The 17,647-nt window shown below is 39.7% G+C and overlaps 1 protein-coding gene across 1 annotated transcript in view; it reads right to left on the reverse strand.

Moving 5' to 3' along the window:
- Positions 1-17,647, reverse strand: part of tsc22d3 (TSC22 domain family, member 3) — a 34,317-nt gene that overhangs the window by 16,313 nt on the left and 357 nt on the right. Inside the window, exon 2 of the mRNA XM_086020913.1 lies at positions 17,251-17,570. Within this exon, the coding sequence (XP_085877039.1) occupies positions 17,251-17,570 (320 nt within the window). The remainder of the gene's footprint in view (positions 1-17,250; positions 17,571-17,647) is intronic.

A 17,647-nucleotide genomic window follows, 5' to 3' on the forward strand; every position in this document is an offset into this window, starting at 1 on the left:
ATGTGGTATAGCTGTCATACCTTAGCCTTACTTTGCATGCGCGCCACTGTGTGTTTTGAAGGGCCTGCACGCCAACACACGTAACATTAAAATTCCATGAAGGTCATTATTAGACGGTTTTATTTGTTTTCCCTTTTCAACTGGATGATCATCCTAAAGAAATACTTTCTGACACACCCAATGAAAGTTAAGTATGTACTCCAAAGATATGCATGTTTCCTCAAACACAGAGATAATGCAACCACATTGTGATGTAAAGGTTCCTCCACTTGGCTGCAAGACTTCATGTTGCAAAAGAAAATTCTCACTAAAGCCCCATTATGGAAACATCTTGCAAAAAATGTTGTAAAATATAGCGGTGGTGACCTTGGGTCACATAATTTAGTGGTCTTTAAATGTTTTTCTCAAACCTTTTCAGAAAGGGCATTACCTCACCTATAATAAAAACCACTAGACTGTCCAAAAACAATGACTGACTAATTCTCGAAAAGTATACAATGGACCCACAGAATAACAAATGTTTCAACCGACAAACAACTTGGCAATTCAACTGAAATCACCAGGAAAATGTGGTCCAATCACACATACTGTGACAGACAATCATTCACATCCACATTCATATCTTCACTGAGTCACACACTCTTAAATTACCAGCAATTGTTTTTGCCCTTCAGTCAAACTTAATTAAAGCAAAATGTTCCATCAAACTTTACTAAAACCCTGAAAAAACTTTACATGTGCACTATAAAGATGTATTATATAGGCACTGTGGCAAAATACAACCGCTACTCATGTACTGGGGCATCTCGGACAGCACCAGTGGTTTGTTGTCTAAAAGTCTATCATACTGTATTATTCAAGCAGCCTGAACACCTCATATTTTGTTTTGCTTAAGAGTTGTGCAAAGTGCTTGATCAAACCTTTGGCTGCACAGTAACATGATGAGTCACATTATCTTAAAGAGATGGCAGCACGATTGTTTATTCTATACTATTGCTTTGATGTCCATTGTTTTGTCTTTCAGCCTCGATATCAAGCTGGCCAGTCAAAAGAAAATAGTCTTGCACTGGCATGGGCTTCTTTAGCAGACAAACGCGCAAATTATAACAAAACAAGATTCCACGGTATTGTCTTTCATAAGGAGGTCAGCGGTTAGTTGGTTGGTAGCAGAGACGAAGCAGCAAGGCAAACAACATAACAGGAAAATACAAAAATGAGGAAGAAAGAAAGAGAGGAGGAAAGCGACAGAGGCAGAGAAGGCTTTCGCAGCTGTTGTTAGGTGGCGTTTCCTCTGATTGGAGGCTTTGGCTGTACTCCCAGTTCTTGAGGTAAACATTTCAAAATTGAAGACGTTTCACTTGACCCAAATGCAGCCAGCAGGGAAATGATGCCACACTATCTTTTAAGCAGGAAACCCTTTGGCAATGTAAAACATTATTTTGTGTCGTGGATTTATTTTTTTATTCATTGATTCATTCATATACCTGTATATGTACAGTATACATCCATCCATCCATTATCCAATCCGTTTATCGTCACAAGGGTTGCGGGTGTGCGGGAGCCTATCCCAGCTGTCTTCGGGCAGTAGGCGGGGGACACCTTGAATTGGTTGGCAGCCAATCGCATGGCACACAGAGACAAATATTCACACTCACAAGCATACCTAGGGACAATTTGGAATGTTCAGTTAACCTACCACGTATGTTTTTGGAATGTGGGAGATAATCGGACTACCCGGAGAAAATCCACGCCGGCACGGGGAGAACATGCAAACTCCACACAGGAAGGCCAGGGCTGGATTCAAACCCACAACCTCTGCACTGTGAGGCAGACGTGCTAACCAGTCGACCACCGTGCCGGCCCGTGAACAGTAACTAGAGAATGCAATTTCTAGAGAAATTGCGTGTGAAGGCAAATATATATGTATATATATATATATATATATATATATTGTGTGTGCCATTCCAGTGGATGCCAAACATGCTCACATTACAACATTGCAGTCATCTGCAAAAAATAGTGTAAGCCTCATATAATGGGATGAATGTGATAAGCAGCATCTAAGTCTATAATCTGTCCTCTGGTATGTCTCATTACGTTTATAACTGCCATGTACTATTTAAAGGGTTATTGTGGGCCAAAATATTAGGTTTTTTTTTAATTTTACATTATGACCCTGCACTGTCCCTCAATACACAAAAATAAACAAAATGAAAAAAAAAAACCACCTACGCACAGCCATACTACAATTCCATATGTACTGTACTAAAAACTGAAAAATGTATACGGTATTCTGTTTAATCAATCTTTTTTTCTCCAATAATTGCCATTTGCAGAATACATATCATTTTACACTATAAGTGCTGTTCTGTTGCCATACTTTATTACTCACAATCATAGCCTGCTCATAGCTTGGGCATGTATAAATAGACATTCATGTTGATATACAGTGGTAGGATATCATGCCTTAGACGCTGTATATAGTGTACTGTAAATACTTTTTAATGACTGTTTATGCACTTTTGGTTAGGTGCATTCTGTTGCCTTGTTTTGTGATATGTTTTATGGCAATATAATTTACTTCAATCTCATTTATTTAAAAACAGTTTTTTTTTTATTTTAATGTCCAAGGCTCCGAATAAGCAGATTCGCATTAAAATGTGCATATTGCGCCTCAGTCAAACACAATGAAATGCAAAACTCAGGGCTGCCAAATGTTTTAGAAATCCCTGACCGCTAACTCGTTACGCCCGTAACACGTTGTGATTGTTCCAGGTATTTTTTAAAAACTTATCAGAGTGGCTGCCACCAGAGCCGCATTTACCAACGATCTTACCTGGGCTGAACCCAGGGGCCAACGGAAGTCGGGGGCCTATCAGAATTAAAAAAAAAAAAAAAATTGATCAAGCCGCAGGCGATTCTGTGCAATGCCGCAGCCGTGGAGAGGGTCACTTGCTGCTGCAGTACACGAAGCCCACTCTAGGGGGCCTAACCGAAGGCATTAAATTTCACATTATTGTTTTTGTTTTGTTTATTTGTCTGTCAATCTTGTCATTATGGCATCCTTGCGAAGTTGTCTCGGAAAATTTACATTCTGGGTATACGGACCGTGGGGACTTAAAATTGCAGGGCTTTTAAGCTTATATTAGCAGGATCAACCATGCAGGCTTCCTCGGAGCCAGGGCTGGGCTGGCTGGCTGGCTGGCTGGCTGGCTGGCTGGCAGGCGGACGGACGGACGGGCGGGCGGGCAGCTGTGGCGGCGGCCGCCGTTATGCCCGCTTTCCGTTAAGATAGTGGCAAGTTTTCTACCCTGAAAAATGGCCTTGTTTGTATTTGCTGCAGGGCCTTGTGTTGTTTGTGTCTGCAGTTGTTTGTTATATCAGTGCAATACTATTCAAATTAATTCATAGAAGTGATTGGGGAATGCACTATTGCTTTATAAAAACTATAGTGTATGAACCTTTTGATTTGTTGGCTATTCTATTTGTTAAAATTAATAAAATGCATAATGTTAAAAAAATGAGTATCTCAGAAAAAAAAACCTTTATGCTTGCACTGAGCTGCGAACATATGCAGTGTTTTCTTAGGCAGCAAATTTTGCGTTCACGTCAGAGTTTTCGCCAGGGTTTGTTCAATGTTGCAAATGTTCGCAAAACGTTTTGAATTTTGAACACGTTCAAACAAACATTTAACATGTTCAAACAAAATTGCCTGGCAACAAGAAAAGTATAGAACGAACTCTGACGGGAATTTTCTACCTTCACTGCTTTCGAGGCGGGGAATGTGGCCTATATTTGATGGATAGCCCCGGGGCCTATGAGTAGGTAAAGGCGACCCAGGCTGCCTCTACCTGCTTTACTATGTTTGCTATGTGAAAATGTTCGCTCCCTTCTTGGGAGCCTACCTTACCTATTGATTTTCAGTCCAATAACTACTGATTGATTGATTGAGTGAGTGAGTGAGTGAGTGAGTGAGTGAGTGAGTGAGTGAGTGAGTGAGTGAGTGAGTGAGTGATTGATTGATTGATTGATTGATTGATTTTAAAATTAATGTTCAGTTGTACATTTATTTAATTTTTTTAATGTTCATAAAATCAGATTCTTCATGTGCACCTACTGCGTAAAGCCAGTAAATGAGCATTTTTTTACTTCCCAATTAAAGTGCAAATTTTCCATGTTCCAGCAACCCCAGTTATTGTTTTTCTTGACATTCCAAGTAAATTACAACACATGGGACAATTGCTGCATCTACATTCGCCATAGCAGGTTTTATTGAGGATGAATAAGAGGAAGTATCCTGTTTGTTTTTTTGTTTCCTCCTTTGTTTGTTTGTTTCGTTTTTGTCCGTCAGTAATAGAACAGAGTTTTTTTTTTAAATCATGTTGTTTCTCTGAATTTCTTACTGATATGAGCTACAATAGTACAATTTACCACTAGTGGAATAGGAAGTGGGCAATATGTGTATATAAAAATAAGACATTTAATCCTGTCATTGACAACATGCCCAGTGTTATGGAAAAAATAAGTGTATTTTGCCAATAATGGCATAAGGTTTGGTCTGCCTGTTTGTTATGTAACATGACGAGAACAGGGCGATGTCTATCAGTCAGACACCAAAATAATGTTGGTATTTTGATTGTCATAACACTTCGGGCTACGAGATAACCTTCATCTTCCATACTTTAAAGGACTTGGCGTGCACTTACACTCATACAATTACATGCATGCATTTCTCAATGTGAAGTGAGTGCGTGAACCATTATTCCAAATGATGCAAGTTTGAGAAAACAACAGACTGTATGTTTCAATGAACTCATTTGACCTTAAAATGATTTGGATTGTAATACGATAACATGCAAATTTAGTCAAATCATCCTCACATTGCAGCCTGCAGACAAGCGCCAAAACACATCACAAGATCCAGATGCATTTCAATCACTAACATTGTTTTTGTTCACTTTTTCAATTCAAGGAAAACAAGAATGAGATATTTTCATTTGGTAATTATTTGTACCAGAATGGTAATTTCAATCTTAGCTATGCACCAAAACGTTTGCCTCCTGACTTATTTAGTGTGGATCACTAAAGTGTGGTTTTATAAGTGAAGAGAAGGTCAGTAGTCACTCGTTCTGGTCACTAAAGCAGGAGAGAAAAGACAGTCCTGTTGACATAAGAAAATCCCCTCGGTCCTAGCTAACCTCAAAGCACTCTGAGGCACTGAGAAGTTGTGACCTCAAGTGTTACATAAATTCCACTCTTTTGTCAAACTCTGCCAGGGAAATGCTGGCCTCTGCTTCTGTTTTATATATCACCTTGCATTAACAGCAGACACAAATAGGTCTGTGGCATAAATGGGGCTTTACATGCAGGCCTTTGACAAGGATGTGGATGGTCGCCTGAGTGGAATTTGCATAAGTGTGTGGACTGTGTGCAAGATGAACCCATTCCAGTACAGTGGATTCCAGTACTGGGAAGTTTGCAAAGAAACAACCCACTTGCAAAAACATGAATAGTTTCTTTATCCAGGGTCAGTTCATCTTGATGGGGAAGTCAGCCCAAACAAATTTTTTTTAGAATATGTTCTATACAGCCCCACTATTTGAAATACCGCATTCTAATTAATATTGCGTTTGTGGAATATATAAGTTAAGCAGCAAAATGCACCCACTTTTAACCAGCTCAGGGGACGGCCATTTTGTCACTTCTGTTGACTGAAGATGACATTGAAATTGTTTAGGGCTCGCATAACGACCAATCACGGTTCACCTGTTTTCTGAAGCTGAGCCATGATTGGTCGTCTTCATCTTCAGTCGACAGAAGTGACCAAATGGCCGCCCCCTTCAGTTCAAGAAGTTTATTTTTTTCTTACTACCCCAATTTTACAAATGATTTCATATTGCAGGCAAACTCTCCAAAGGCCCTTATATGTTTTAGCATTCTGTACAGTTTTACACATCAAATTGAAGATTGTGTGAGTGAATGGGAAAACATGTTTTCTGGTCAACACCCGCATTTCATATATCAAAGTTTAACAGACCAAAATAACCTAGCTGAGTCTGACGTGTACTCCCTGACTGAAATTGATTTTCTTTCCTGTTTCTACAGGCTCATTTCCTTATTGCTCATTATTTGACAGGTGACTCATGTTCAGGGAAACTCAAATCGCACATTTGCCACAAGAGCTCCAAACTGTTTATGAGTGTTTTGTTTGTGATTGGACTTGGTGCTGTAACCCATCCTGCACTCTGGAAATCATGGCCTCATGAACCTCAGAGCAATTTGCAGTAACAAGCTTTTGGCAACATGGTTGCTCAAGTATTTGTAACTTAAGCATGACGGAAGAACTTCCACTGCATGCAAGTGAAAAAGTGTTTTTCAAAATGAATGTAGAAAGCGTCTAAGGCAAGAAGAGATATTACTGTAAATCTATTTGAGGCCTCACATGGATGCATATCAGTGTAACTTGTTCCCATGTGCATGTCTGTGTGCCTGAGGAGACACAGCCTTTCAAAAAAGTAACGTGTGTTGCAGAAATAAAAAGGGATTTATTCTACTAGGGAACAGAACAGCTTCTTCCCTGTGGAGGAGGATGCTTATGAAAAGTCTAATCTGCATTTCTCCACCATTTTGACAGCGATCCCAAATGCAGAGTGTGATATCATTCCCACTTCTCCTGTCCAGCAATCTAAAAAAAACCCCGGTAAATTCCACACCAATGAGTCTGGGATAGAACAAATAATCCTTTGCTCCTCAGCCATGGAGCTTTTAGCTTGGAAGACATTCGAGTCATAAAGAATAGGTTCCAGATATTTTCTATTTTCAATGCTTCAAGTCCTCGCAGGCCAGCTTTCAGGCTGATAAAAAGAATAGTGCACGCACAAATTCCTCATGGCACGAGTTACACAAGGTGTTTCAACGTTTAATGTCTATTTAAAGGCTGTAATTGTATCATATTGACTATTTGTGAAACTATTACTCAGCACCGTCTGATCTCAAGTCACGGAAAGGGCTGTGTCTGTGTGGGGGGGGGCGTTGCGTGAGTGTGCGTGTGTATGTCTGTGGATTGGGAGGGTTAGATTGTGTGTGTTGACAGACTTCTTAACTATATGAATGGGTGTCATTGCTAAGGTCCAAACAGATAAGCTCAGTGCACAAGTCTCCAAAATCTCCACCCCGTGCCCCCACCCACACTCCACCCCACCCTTTGCATTATATAAGACCAACGACTGCCAAACAACACAACTGTGGTGTCGACTGAGGCAAAGCAAATAGGAAGTTTTAACAAATAGGAAAAGGAGAGGATGTGGCTCTGTTCTTTTAAATGAAGGATGGTTATGAATAGAAGAATACAGGCATGTTTTCTTTTACACCGACATATTGTCCAATGAAGCCACCTTATTTCATTTTGCGTTGACCCATTTTCCATTGGAATAGTTTCAGTTGCCATTTAGTTTCCAATTAAAGGTGTGTTTACGCGACAAAGCCGTGGGTTTAGTTCAAAGCGTTCTCGGCAGACACCAACATAGTTTAAGGCTTTGCTTCAGCACATTCCTTGACACGGGGATATTGGGATGTTATGATTTACGAGTCAGTCGCAACAAAATAACAAGGCTATTGTGTCTCGATATTTGAGATTTTAAACTTGATGCTCGAGTTTGAATTTATTTTTAAGCCACTGACCGGGCAGCGGCGACTGACATTTAACGGTTGGTTAGCAGTTGGTTGAGGAGTCCGCAAGGTTTTATGAAGGTGCATTTAAGGTGGATAATCAGCAAGCTGTGATGTGGAGGATTTGACTTTGCAGTATACAATTATAATCCACCTGTGGAACATGACGGGTGGTGTCTGAGTAGCCCGGTATGCAGGACAGAACAGCTTAGCTGGATTCCATTGTGATGTATCAACAACAGCACGACAGTGTGGGTCACCTTTGGGAACCATCTGTGTTCATATTCATAAGCGGATATGTAGAGTAAGTGTGTTACCAAGGTATATATGTACTGTATCAGCATAAATATATGAATGTCCTATCTAATGTAAACAGAACAGATTGCACAAACATTTGAATTTCTTGTGCTTAAAATGAACTGTTTTGCCAGAAAATACCACACTATATTTAGCTGATTGACATTTTCATGACATTAGTGGTATAATCATTTTTTTCTACTTACCCACCAAATAAATAATTATTATACAAAATTCAGTACCGTTTTCTAAAAATCCTCCTAGATTGTCATCAAGACAGGGACTTTCCTTTTGAAACAATTTCCATTATGCTGTTGTTACCCTAATAATATGAAGACAAAAGAGGCAACGTGCAATTGGAATACAGTCATGTGATGTGTCGCATCAACCAGTGCAGTAAGCTCATGATCATTGTTCTGTGTGTTTTGTGTGCCTGTTCAGGTGTTAAATGTCAGGTATGCCTCATGTGTCCTCACACAAAAATCATCCAATTGGCAGCTATTGTAAGAAGCACAGTTATAAGGTTCAAAGAATCCATTGTGATTTAAACTGGACCCAGAACATAACTTCATGTACTCAATTCATTTTCATTTTTTTTTCTGTTGGTCCATTTATTGTTTGGTTTGGTGAAAATATTTTCACGACTTCTTATTACTGTTATTTTATTATGAATAATATATCAACTTCCCTGATAATGAGGAATAGATGTTGAAAGATTAGACAATATTTGAATGGCAACATTACCAGTCTACAGAGGAGAAGCAATCACATCAGTATCACTTCCACTACTGTTAACACTAACATTTGAGCTGATTTTGTATCAAATTCTCTTTCTCTTTGTCGAATTTTTGATTTAAAAAAGGACCTTCATGCACAGTATGATTTATTATTGTAGCACACTATGTTAATGCATTATGTGTATAGCAATGTATGGGAGTTAATATCTATTTCATCTTCCAGCAGCCTCTACACAGCATTCTGTAAATTACATCTACAGTGTTGCGCTGAATTTTAGGATGGAAGCCAGACAATCTATTTTCGAATTATTTTCCTTCCTTGTTTCTATACCACTACCACACTGTCTTCCCTCACTGCTTCCTATTAAGATAAGAATGCCTTTATTGATCCCACAGTGGGGAAATCTATTACACGTTTTACTGTGTTAAACTCAAAGCAAGCTGACATTTCGTGCTAACTCATTGCTCTAGTTGTATCATGCACTATGATCCCTCGCTATTAGTGTACACTGTTGGAACTAGTCCATTCAGATAATGCTCTCAATGCATAACTGTTCCTGCATAATCAGATGTGGCCTGCATATCTGTGGGCAACATTAATTTCCTCTGTGTCCAAAGGTCTCACACACTCGCCACTTATGGTCATCGTTATATACGGCGAGTGTCCTTGCTGGATTGCATAACCTTGTGCCACTGGATCAAATAAAGGCTTCTTGCACTGAAGCTATTTTCTGATTTGTATTTGGATTGCAGAGTGGAGTTTTTATCCCCCATGGGATCTGCGACACAGCTGGATACTGTCTCCACGGCATTGTTGGACGGCTGTTCAGTAGTCCGTTGGACCATTGCCAGTGCTGGCGATCTGAGGCCAGTGTGTGGGACATTTTATGGCAGCTACCAGGACGTGAATGTTGGGACAGATTAGAAATACCAAACCGGTAAAGGCATCTTGATAAATCCTTATTTCACATATGTGGGAAAAGATTATGCCCATCAGGTGTCTTATCTCACTCAAAATGAGTGGATGAAGAAGTCAAAACAACTCAACTACTCTTTGTGCAACTTCCTCTCTTGCATGCAACTTATTGTTATTTGGAATGCTTTTACTTTAAGCTTTTTGCTTTAGTAGTACTGGACTTCAGGCAGGGAAAGGCTAGTCTGGATGACTTATTTTAGTTAATGTTCTCATTTAGAGGATTGACTTGATAAATGGACTGTGTCTTATCTCCGAGGCCTCATGAGCTGTTTAAATTCTTTTGGTTTTTTCCCACTTGAACAGACTATGTGATTGGGTAAGTGTTAGAGCAGCAGGCTCTTTACCCCTCTTTAACATGGCGTGCTGAGGTGTTTAGTGCTCGCTAAATATCTAAGACTACTGGCAGTCTGAAATAAAGATTATAAAAGTAGGGCTCTTGTCCGGGTCGGGTGTTGCTTTCTTAGCCTCAAAGTAAACCAGCACATTTCCTTCTAGTTTTATTCGTAGGAAATCACAAAACGGAACGCCCTTAGTTAGGCTTTCCTGGCTTAATATCCCAGCATGATTCGGGAGACAAAATGCGCCTTTCAGAACATTTCCGTGAACCTTGACTCATTTAGATAACAGGTTTGCTGGCCCCTGTCTGATGTTTAATTCCAAAAGATGACCTGATATGCTCTCTATTGCTAAACATATGCTCATAAAACTGGCATAAATGCAAGATTTGATACCCATGGTAAAGTCAAGGCATACAACTGCCCAATCCAGGCCCTCACTTTCAAGCACTTGAAAAATATGTGAACTCCAGCCAACCTCAACAAAACATGACAGCTCCCTCTCTCTTGTTTCAACTGAGAGGATTAAAATGCGAATGCATTTGAGAATGAATGAGCGCATTAGCGGCACCACTTGTGTGCAAATGCAAACAGTTTTCTAATTCTGACGATAAAGTCTATCCGTGACAGCCACATGATCTGTGACACTCTTGAGGAGCATTGTTTCAGGAACAAATTGTACAGGCTGCATGCGAATTGTGTTTGTCTGGCAAACAGTTACACGGTCATTCTGGCATATTTCCTCTGATGCATGAATGTCAAACGTTAATGTTGTTTTTAATCTTACAACACGCTTCGCCAAGTGTGCCATGAGATCCTTTTCAATGATTTTCAATTTTCAACTTTAAAAGTTTTTAATGTGTGTATGATGGATCGAACTTGTGCAAAGCTATTACTTTTGCAAAGCAAGTTTGACGGAATTCAGTTGTGTAAATATGAACATGTCATTCAAAGCAGGTAGTGCAAACACAGACTGCAATGAATAACAATTAATCCTGGTGTTCATCTTAGAGTAAAGCTGAGTTTGAGGATATATTATACAAGATTGTTCTAAATGTTGGCAAAAGATTCTATGACTATTGATCACAGATCATAGCTGACATTCGTTTCCCCCTTTTTGTTCCAGTATGAGTGAAACACACCCGATTGCTCATACATGATATAAGAACCTATTTTACCACGCTTTAATGTTTGAAACACGGGGTCACCGTGTTTCAAACATTAAAGGGCTTTTATGTCACCTAACCAAAGGAAAGTTACCGGTAAACAAGTTTTCAAGTTCAAAAAAGTGACATGGCAACATCAGAGCTATTTTCCAAAATGAAGCAGTGGAGCATGTCCACCATCACTCAGCTGCAATTTTCATAAATGTTTTTTTCTGATTGTTTTATGTCGGGTTTACTGTGTGCTATGCCCCTTTAACAGCTCAGAGATAAGTACAGCATCGACACAGGTTAAAAATTAACTAGGTTTTATTTGATAGCTGCAATTATTTAGTAACTAAAATACTGATACTGATTATTCCTGCTGACAAACACTGGTATACAAAGATAACAAGTATCCTTGATATCACTAGTCTAGACCAAATCTGGGTTCATAGGTGATGTGTTAAGTAATGCAAGGAGACCTTTTTATTTTCAAGAATCATACAATATATCTAAAATGGCTACTAATATATCGTCGCTCTCCGGCCGGAAATCTTGTATGTTAAAATATGATCCAGTTTTTCTTTCTTTTTTGTATTTTTTTGTCATGTATGTCCCCACTTCATCTTTTATTTTTTATGCAATATTACTCAATTTAAAGCGGTGGAAAATGGTTGACAACAAATACATTGCTGCTCATGAATGCAACTTTTGTTTTGTTTTGTTTTGCTTTGTGAAGTGTTGGAAAATTACTTCTGTTTCCTCATTCAAAAGCTGTGGCATAATTTTCGCCTCTATTCAACATCTGGATATTTGTTTTTCAACAATAATGAGTGAAAATAGTAAGTAAGTTTAAGCTGGCTTGTTTGTTTGAAATTGATCAATGTGATGCTTCGTTGTAGTAGGACCCTTATGAGTCACGGAGGTAAGTCTCCCTTTCATATTAATATCCACTTAATACACCGGGTTAGTCGGGTCAGTGATTTTTTTTAATTGCATCACTCATGGATTGAGACCTTTATGAAGGCATTTGTGATCATGTTGTAGGACGGGCGTTTGCTTTTGTAAAATTTTAAAAGGCTTTTTGCATGGTGGGGGTTCAACATGACTGCAGACTTTGAAGTAAATGGCTGCCACCGGTTCCTTGTTTGACTGTACTATCTTAATCTATGCCAGTAAATGATCATTTTCTTTAAATCATATCAAATTAGCAATTGAATGTATTTTTTGGGTACTGTTGTGTTGATGTGAGTGTGAAATGATACAGTGTATGCTACCAATATATGGTACAATACAACTTGAATGAAGTGGTGTCTGGGAATTCAAACATGCAGACTTGTTTTTTTTAATTTCCTGAAAACGTGTCATTTTGACAGTACAAGGATTCTGCTCGACAGCGACAATATTGCCTTTTTGAGGCTGGGCACTACGGTAAGGAGGCCTATTATACCGCACTAACTAACTGAATGCAAATTATAGAAAATAAGATTAAGGATCATTTATCCAAAGCATGTGCATTTAAATCAGCAACACATAAACACAGAACAATTTGCATCTTCCTCAAAGTTATAAAATGTTTTATAAAACAATAAAATCTTTCAATCAACTGTTATCCTCATGCTCAAAACATCATACACTGCAGTACTATGCTTCAATGGTAAGTTAACAGGACCATCGATATGCAAAACTGTCAGAATTGCCACTTTACAAATTTTGGAAAATGAAACTTGAAATGGCTTTCCAGTACAATGTGTCGCTATGCAGTCTCTAATAGGAATTTGAAGGAAAAGAAAACACTTTAAACACCAAAACTGGATTATTCTCCAGCAGTAGGAACCCGTACTGCAAAGATCTGCCCCTCACCACTTGCTACACGCACAGCAGACATGCTATGCTTAAAATGTGATATTCGCCACAGAAACGGCATGTTGTACAATTATAGAGCATGTGGAAAATGGTTTGAAAGCAGCCCATAAGCATGTCCATATCATTAATGTATCACGGTTGCATTGGCAGTGCGGTGGTACATTCTGCTGCCTTTTGTGCAGAAGGCGCAGGTTCAATTCCGTGCAAGTGCCCCAATAGTATGCACTTTTCAAAACAAAACGTTGTTTGGCTCTGTTTACAGACTTGGCCTTCGACACTGTTGATCATTCATACATGTTAAGTAAATGATACAACATTGACTTTGGTGTAAATGTTTGTATCTGGTTCCAGAACTAGCTGTCTCATAGATCTCCATGTGTGAAAGCAAGTTATCAAGGGTGTCCTTCAGGGATCAATTCTGAGTCCGGTGCTTTTTATGCTTTGTATTTATGATATAGTGTTTCCAGAGAATAATTGTCCCTATCATCTTTACACTGAGGACTCTATTTTGTGTAGCTGACATTGCTCCACAAGTGTTTCAAAACTTGAAACTATCTTTTAATCATTTTCAAGAAGCCCTTGAAAATGATTAAGTTCATTCTTAATTCGAGCAAAACTAAAAGTATGTTGTCCTCCAAGGTTAAAAGTCCCTAACCCTGATAATGTATTTATTCATGCTTCTAATAGTTGCATCATTGAGAGAGCCTCTAAGTACAAATTCCGAGCTGTATGGCTTGATGATAAATTCAACCATTAATCCATTTTCTGTACCACTAGGGTCACTGGTTGATTGTAAATATACTTTTGGAAAAATGGTTACTTGTAAAGGAATAGGGCAAGATTACAATTGTTTTGAAGGAAGAGTCTTGAAGCCTTGTTTTTATCTGCACTGGATTACGATGATGTAGACATGCTTCTGTTACTTCACTTAGATCCTAAGATTTAGTTTACCGTTTAGCATTCAGGTTCAACACTGTGGTGCTTGCTATACTACAATACTCATCATTGCTCTCTCTATCATTTGGTTGGTCGGCCCGCTCTTACCGCTATTTATTTTTAAGGTACTCACTGGTAAACAGTTCACTTATATCACCAACATGTTCGATTACCAGAGCTGGGCATTTTACTAAAAAATTGCGGTCCGTTTATCGCCTTCCGCCTACAACCGGGGTACCCTTCCGCCGTCCGTTTATCCACCATTTTGTCCGGCCAGAAAAAATAGCACCCGCCTATGATTTTAAACGGCTTCCGTTAGTTTCTGACTACAAACTCCGACCAACTACAGCTAAATTTTGATCCGTCTAATCCTGACCCCGCCCCCCCCCTCCCAAAAAACCTGTCATATTCGAACAGATAGTGCACTATTACGCGGTTATTTTGTGTATCTATATCATTCTGCCCAAAGAGCTTTACAAAGCCTCACATCCATATGCCAAAAAAACAAAAACAAAATGCAAGGGATCAACCGGATGGTCATCTGTAACACTATATGGCCCCCAATGAAACGTTTACTACATATGAAGGTAAAAGGCTTCACCTTGCTGCCGTTAAACCTGGACGTCCACACAAGTTGACCCATCATTCACATTTATCCCTCAGAGTTTTTGGCTTCATGAAACTAATAAAAAAATACATCCTTAATACGTGGACGGTCGTAGTGTCAGGAGTTGTTTCTGCAAGTTCCGTAGCAGCAGTGTTTACTTGGCATGTTTCTTTCTGATATAAACGGGCAGAATACAAGCAGCACTAAGAGGAGTCGTCTCCGAGCGCACATCTATTATTGTCAAGAGTCTATGGTGTGATCCTAATGTCATGCCGCACACTATTAGGACCCGTTAGCTGACCAAAAACATGATGTAAAATACACGAATCAAGCAGCAAACTTACCAGCATCAAACGAAACAATAATCATCAATGTCAGGTTATAGATGATTACATAGACGGGCGAAAATTCACTTCCGTTTATGCTTAACCCGTCTTCTTTTTTTTTAATTTCCTGTTTATCGTTTATTGCCAGCAACATGAGTGTCCTTCATAGGCAGATAGATGGACCGGTCCGTCGGCTAGGCGGAATGCCCAGCTCTATCGATTACCATGTTTGGTCTTACTAAACATCCCAATGAGTTGTTTCTTTTAAAAACTCTTTGAACTTCTAATCTTGGTTCAAGTTTCTCTGTCTTGAAATTCCCTGCAAAGATCTATGAACTGATCATTCCTCCCCTCCCTTAGCCATTTTAAATGTATGCTCAATGTATTTTTAACTTCTTGCAATTGTTTTAGCTATTGTATTGTTTATCCCCAGTGGCCGGCATGTCTGTCCATCAGTGATCATTCTGTCATTATTTCAGGCCCGCCCAGTACATCGGCGATAGCCAATCAGCATCAAGAATGTATTGACTATGTCACACACACACACTCATGTGAAAAAACAAAACAACAGACACATACACTCTCACACAACATGGTGATTGGTGAAATAAAAACAATTTGGGACAATGTCATTGCGGTCAGAATGACGACTGACGGACCGACGTGCCCGCCACAGTTTATTTCTGTGTCTTTTTATTTATTTATTTTTTGCTGCTACTGTTTGTTTGCACATCAGCACTGTAATTGAGGGCAAACTCTATGGCTCCTGAGTTTAAATATCATTCAGTTCAAGGATTAAAGATCATCGAATGGAATACCTACCCACTGCTGGTCCTAAACCCAGATTAAGAAAAATTCAAATGGGTGGGTTACGTTAGGAAGTGCGCCCGGTGCCAAAATTTGCGCAAAACAAATTGTACAAGTAATTCATTGTTGATCTTCACCTGCGTTATGCATGTTTTGTTTGTCAGCCTGTGTTCTGTTATAGCCTGGGATCTGTGGGAGTTTTCTTTGAGGGAGTTTTTCCTTGCCTCTGTTGCCAAGTGTTTGCTAATGTGGGGTTCGGGTCAATTTTATTACTCTGTATGCATATAAGGTGTGTCAGAAAAGGTCTGGTGTCACAAAAGGTATATTTGAAGGAGTAGTTTGTGGTTTGGATATCAAAGCCATCCCCTGGAGTCTAACCTCCTGTCCCAGATTTATTTGGTAAGCCTTCATACACTCAGTCATCTTGGCCATCTTGATGTCCTCCAGGTATTAAAGCCCTTTGAAGACACTATTGAACTTGGTAAAGAGGAAAACACAAGCAACCAAGTAAAGTGAGAAGGGACTTTACTCCAGCAAGGCAATGTTCTTCACAGCCAGGAACTGTTGGATGCTCAGGGCATTGTGCGGAGGTGTGCTGTCATTGTAAAGCAGCCACGAGTTGTCCTGACAAGCATGTTGATCAAAGCAAATGCCAAACGACCTCTTTGTAGACTTTGTCTGGCCCATATTGAAAGGGGAAACTCATAATTTGTAGGTTGAAATATATATTGTGACACCATCTCAGAAACACCTCGCACACATACATGAGGAGCGCAGTTGTTGACCTGTGTGAAGTGCCTTGAGTTAACTTCTGTTGAGAATTGGCACTGTACAAATTAACAAATAAACTGACTTGACGTACTTTATCTGTCTAGCGTATTTGAAGAGTAAATGTGTCCCAAGCGACACTAACAGTGATGGAAAGGCAGTATAACTGCTAATTTGAGGTTGAAGTCATCCGACAGTATCGGCCAAACAAACTAACAATCCATTTGGCCGGGATCTATCTTTTCCTCGCGAACTTTTTTTTTTAAACACCATTTGGCAGTAATGCAAAGGCCTCGTACGAGTTTTAATTGACCCCTTGTCGTAAAATATCACTTAAATTGATTCGATGTGATGGCAAGCTCAAGCTTTACAATCATTTCTAACATGTTTGACAGTGTACAAATCCATTTACAGTTCACCCAGTCAAGCAGGTTGAAAGGGTTAACAAGTGATTGTCATGTTTTGCAACATATCAGATAGATAGATAAAAATAGATGCCCTTTGGACTTGATAGACCGCATTATATGCTTCGTTCTGGACCTATACTCCCAAGTAGAAACCTGATCATAACCACAATTAACCCTATTCTTAAACAAGGACTATAAACAGTTCGGTCAGCCTTTTGAGCAAAAAGTCCTGATCCAAAGTGTTTAGTCTGCATCAGCCATCTGGTTCATGTAAAAACCAATAACTAGCACATAGCGCATATCCTAATAAAGCAGTCTATATGTGGTGACGCATAGTGCAAAAATGAGACATGCAAAGCAGATCGGGGAACAAACCTATGAAAGAAGAGCAAGATAGACAACATGGTCTGGTCTATGTTGCTGTTGCAGATTCCCTCATTGAGCAGGAAGCAGGGGTCCCTCACTACCGACTCCAGGGAGTCCTGCCGCATGATGTTATTCAGCTTGTCCGTGTTGAGGTTTTGGTACATCAGCTGGTTGCGGAGTTGGCGGAAGTGACTGACACTGGGACTGGTGGGACTCGCCAGTGTCGCGCTGAGGCCCTGAGACGCCGAGTCATCACATCCGTTGGCCAGGTCCAGGCAGCAGCTGCAGCAGTCCAGGCCGATGGGTGAACGGCACTCATCGTCTGACATCTTGGAGGACAGGTGGATCAGGAGGCGCCGGTATGGGAGTCCCAGGCAAAGCAAATGAAAAGTCAGGAAGGAAGTCA

This window comes from Filicampus tigris, chromosome 2, assembly GCF_054856515.1.
Source record: "Filicampus tigris isolate MCC_2025a chromosome 2, RoL_Ftig_1.0, whole genome shotgun sequence".
In the NCBI taxonomy this organism is placed as follows: Eukaryota; Metazoa; Chordata; class Actinopteri; order Syngnathiformes; family Syngnathidae; genus Filicampus; species Filicampus tigris.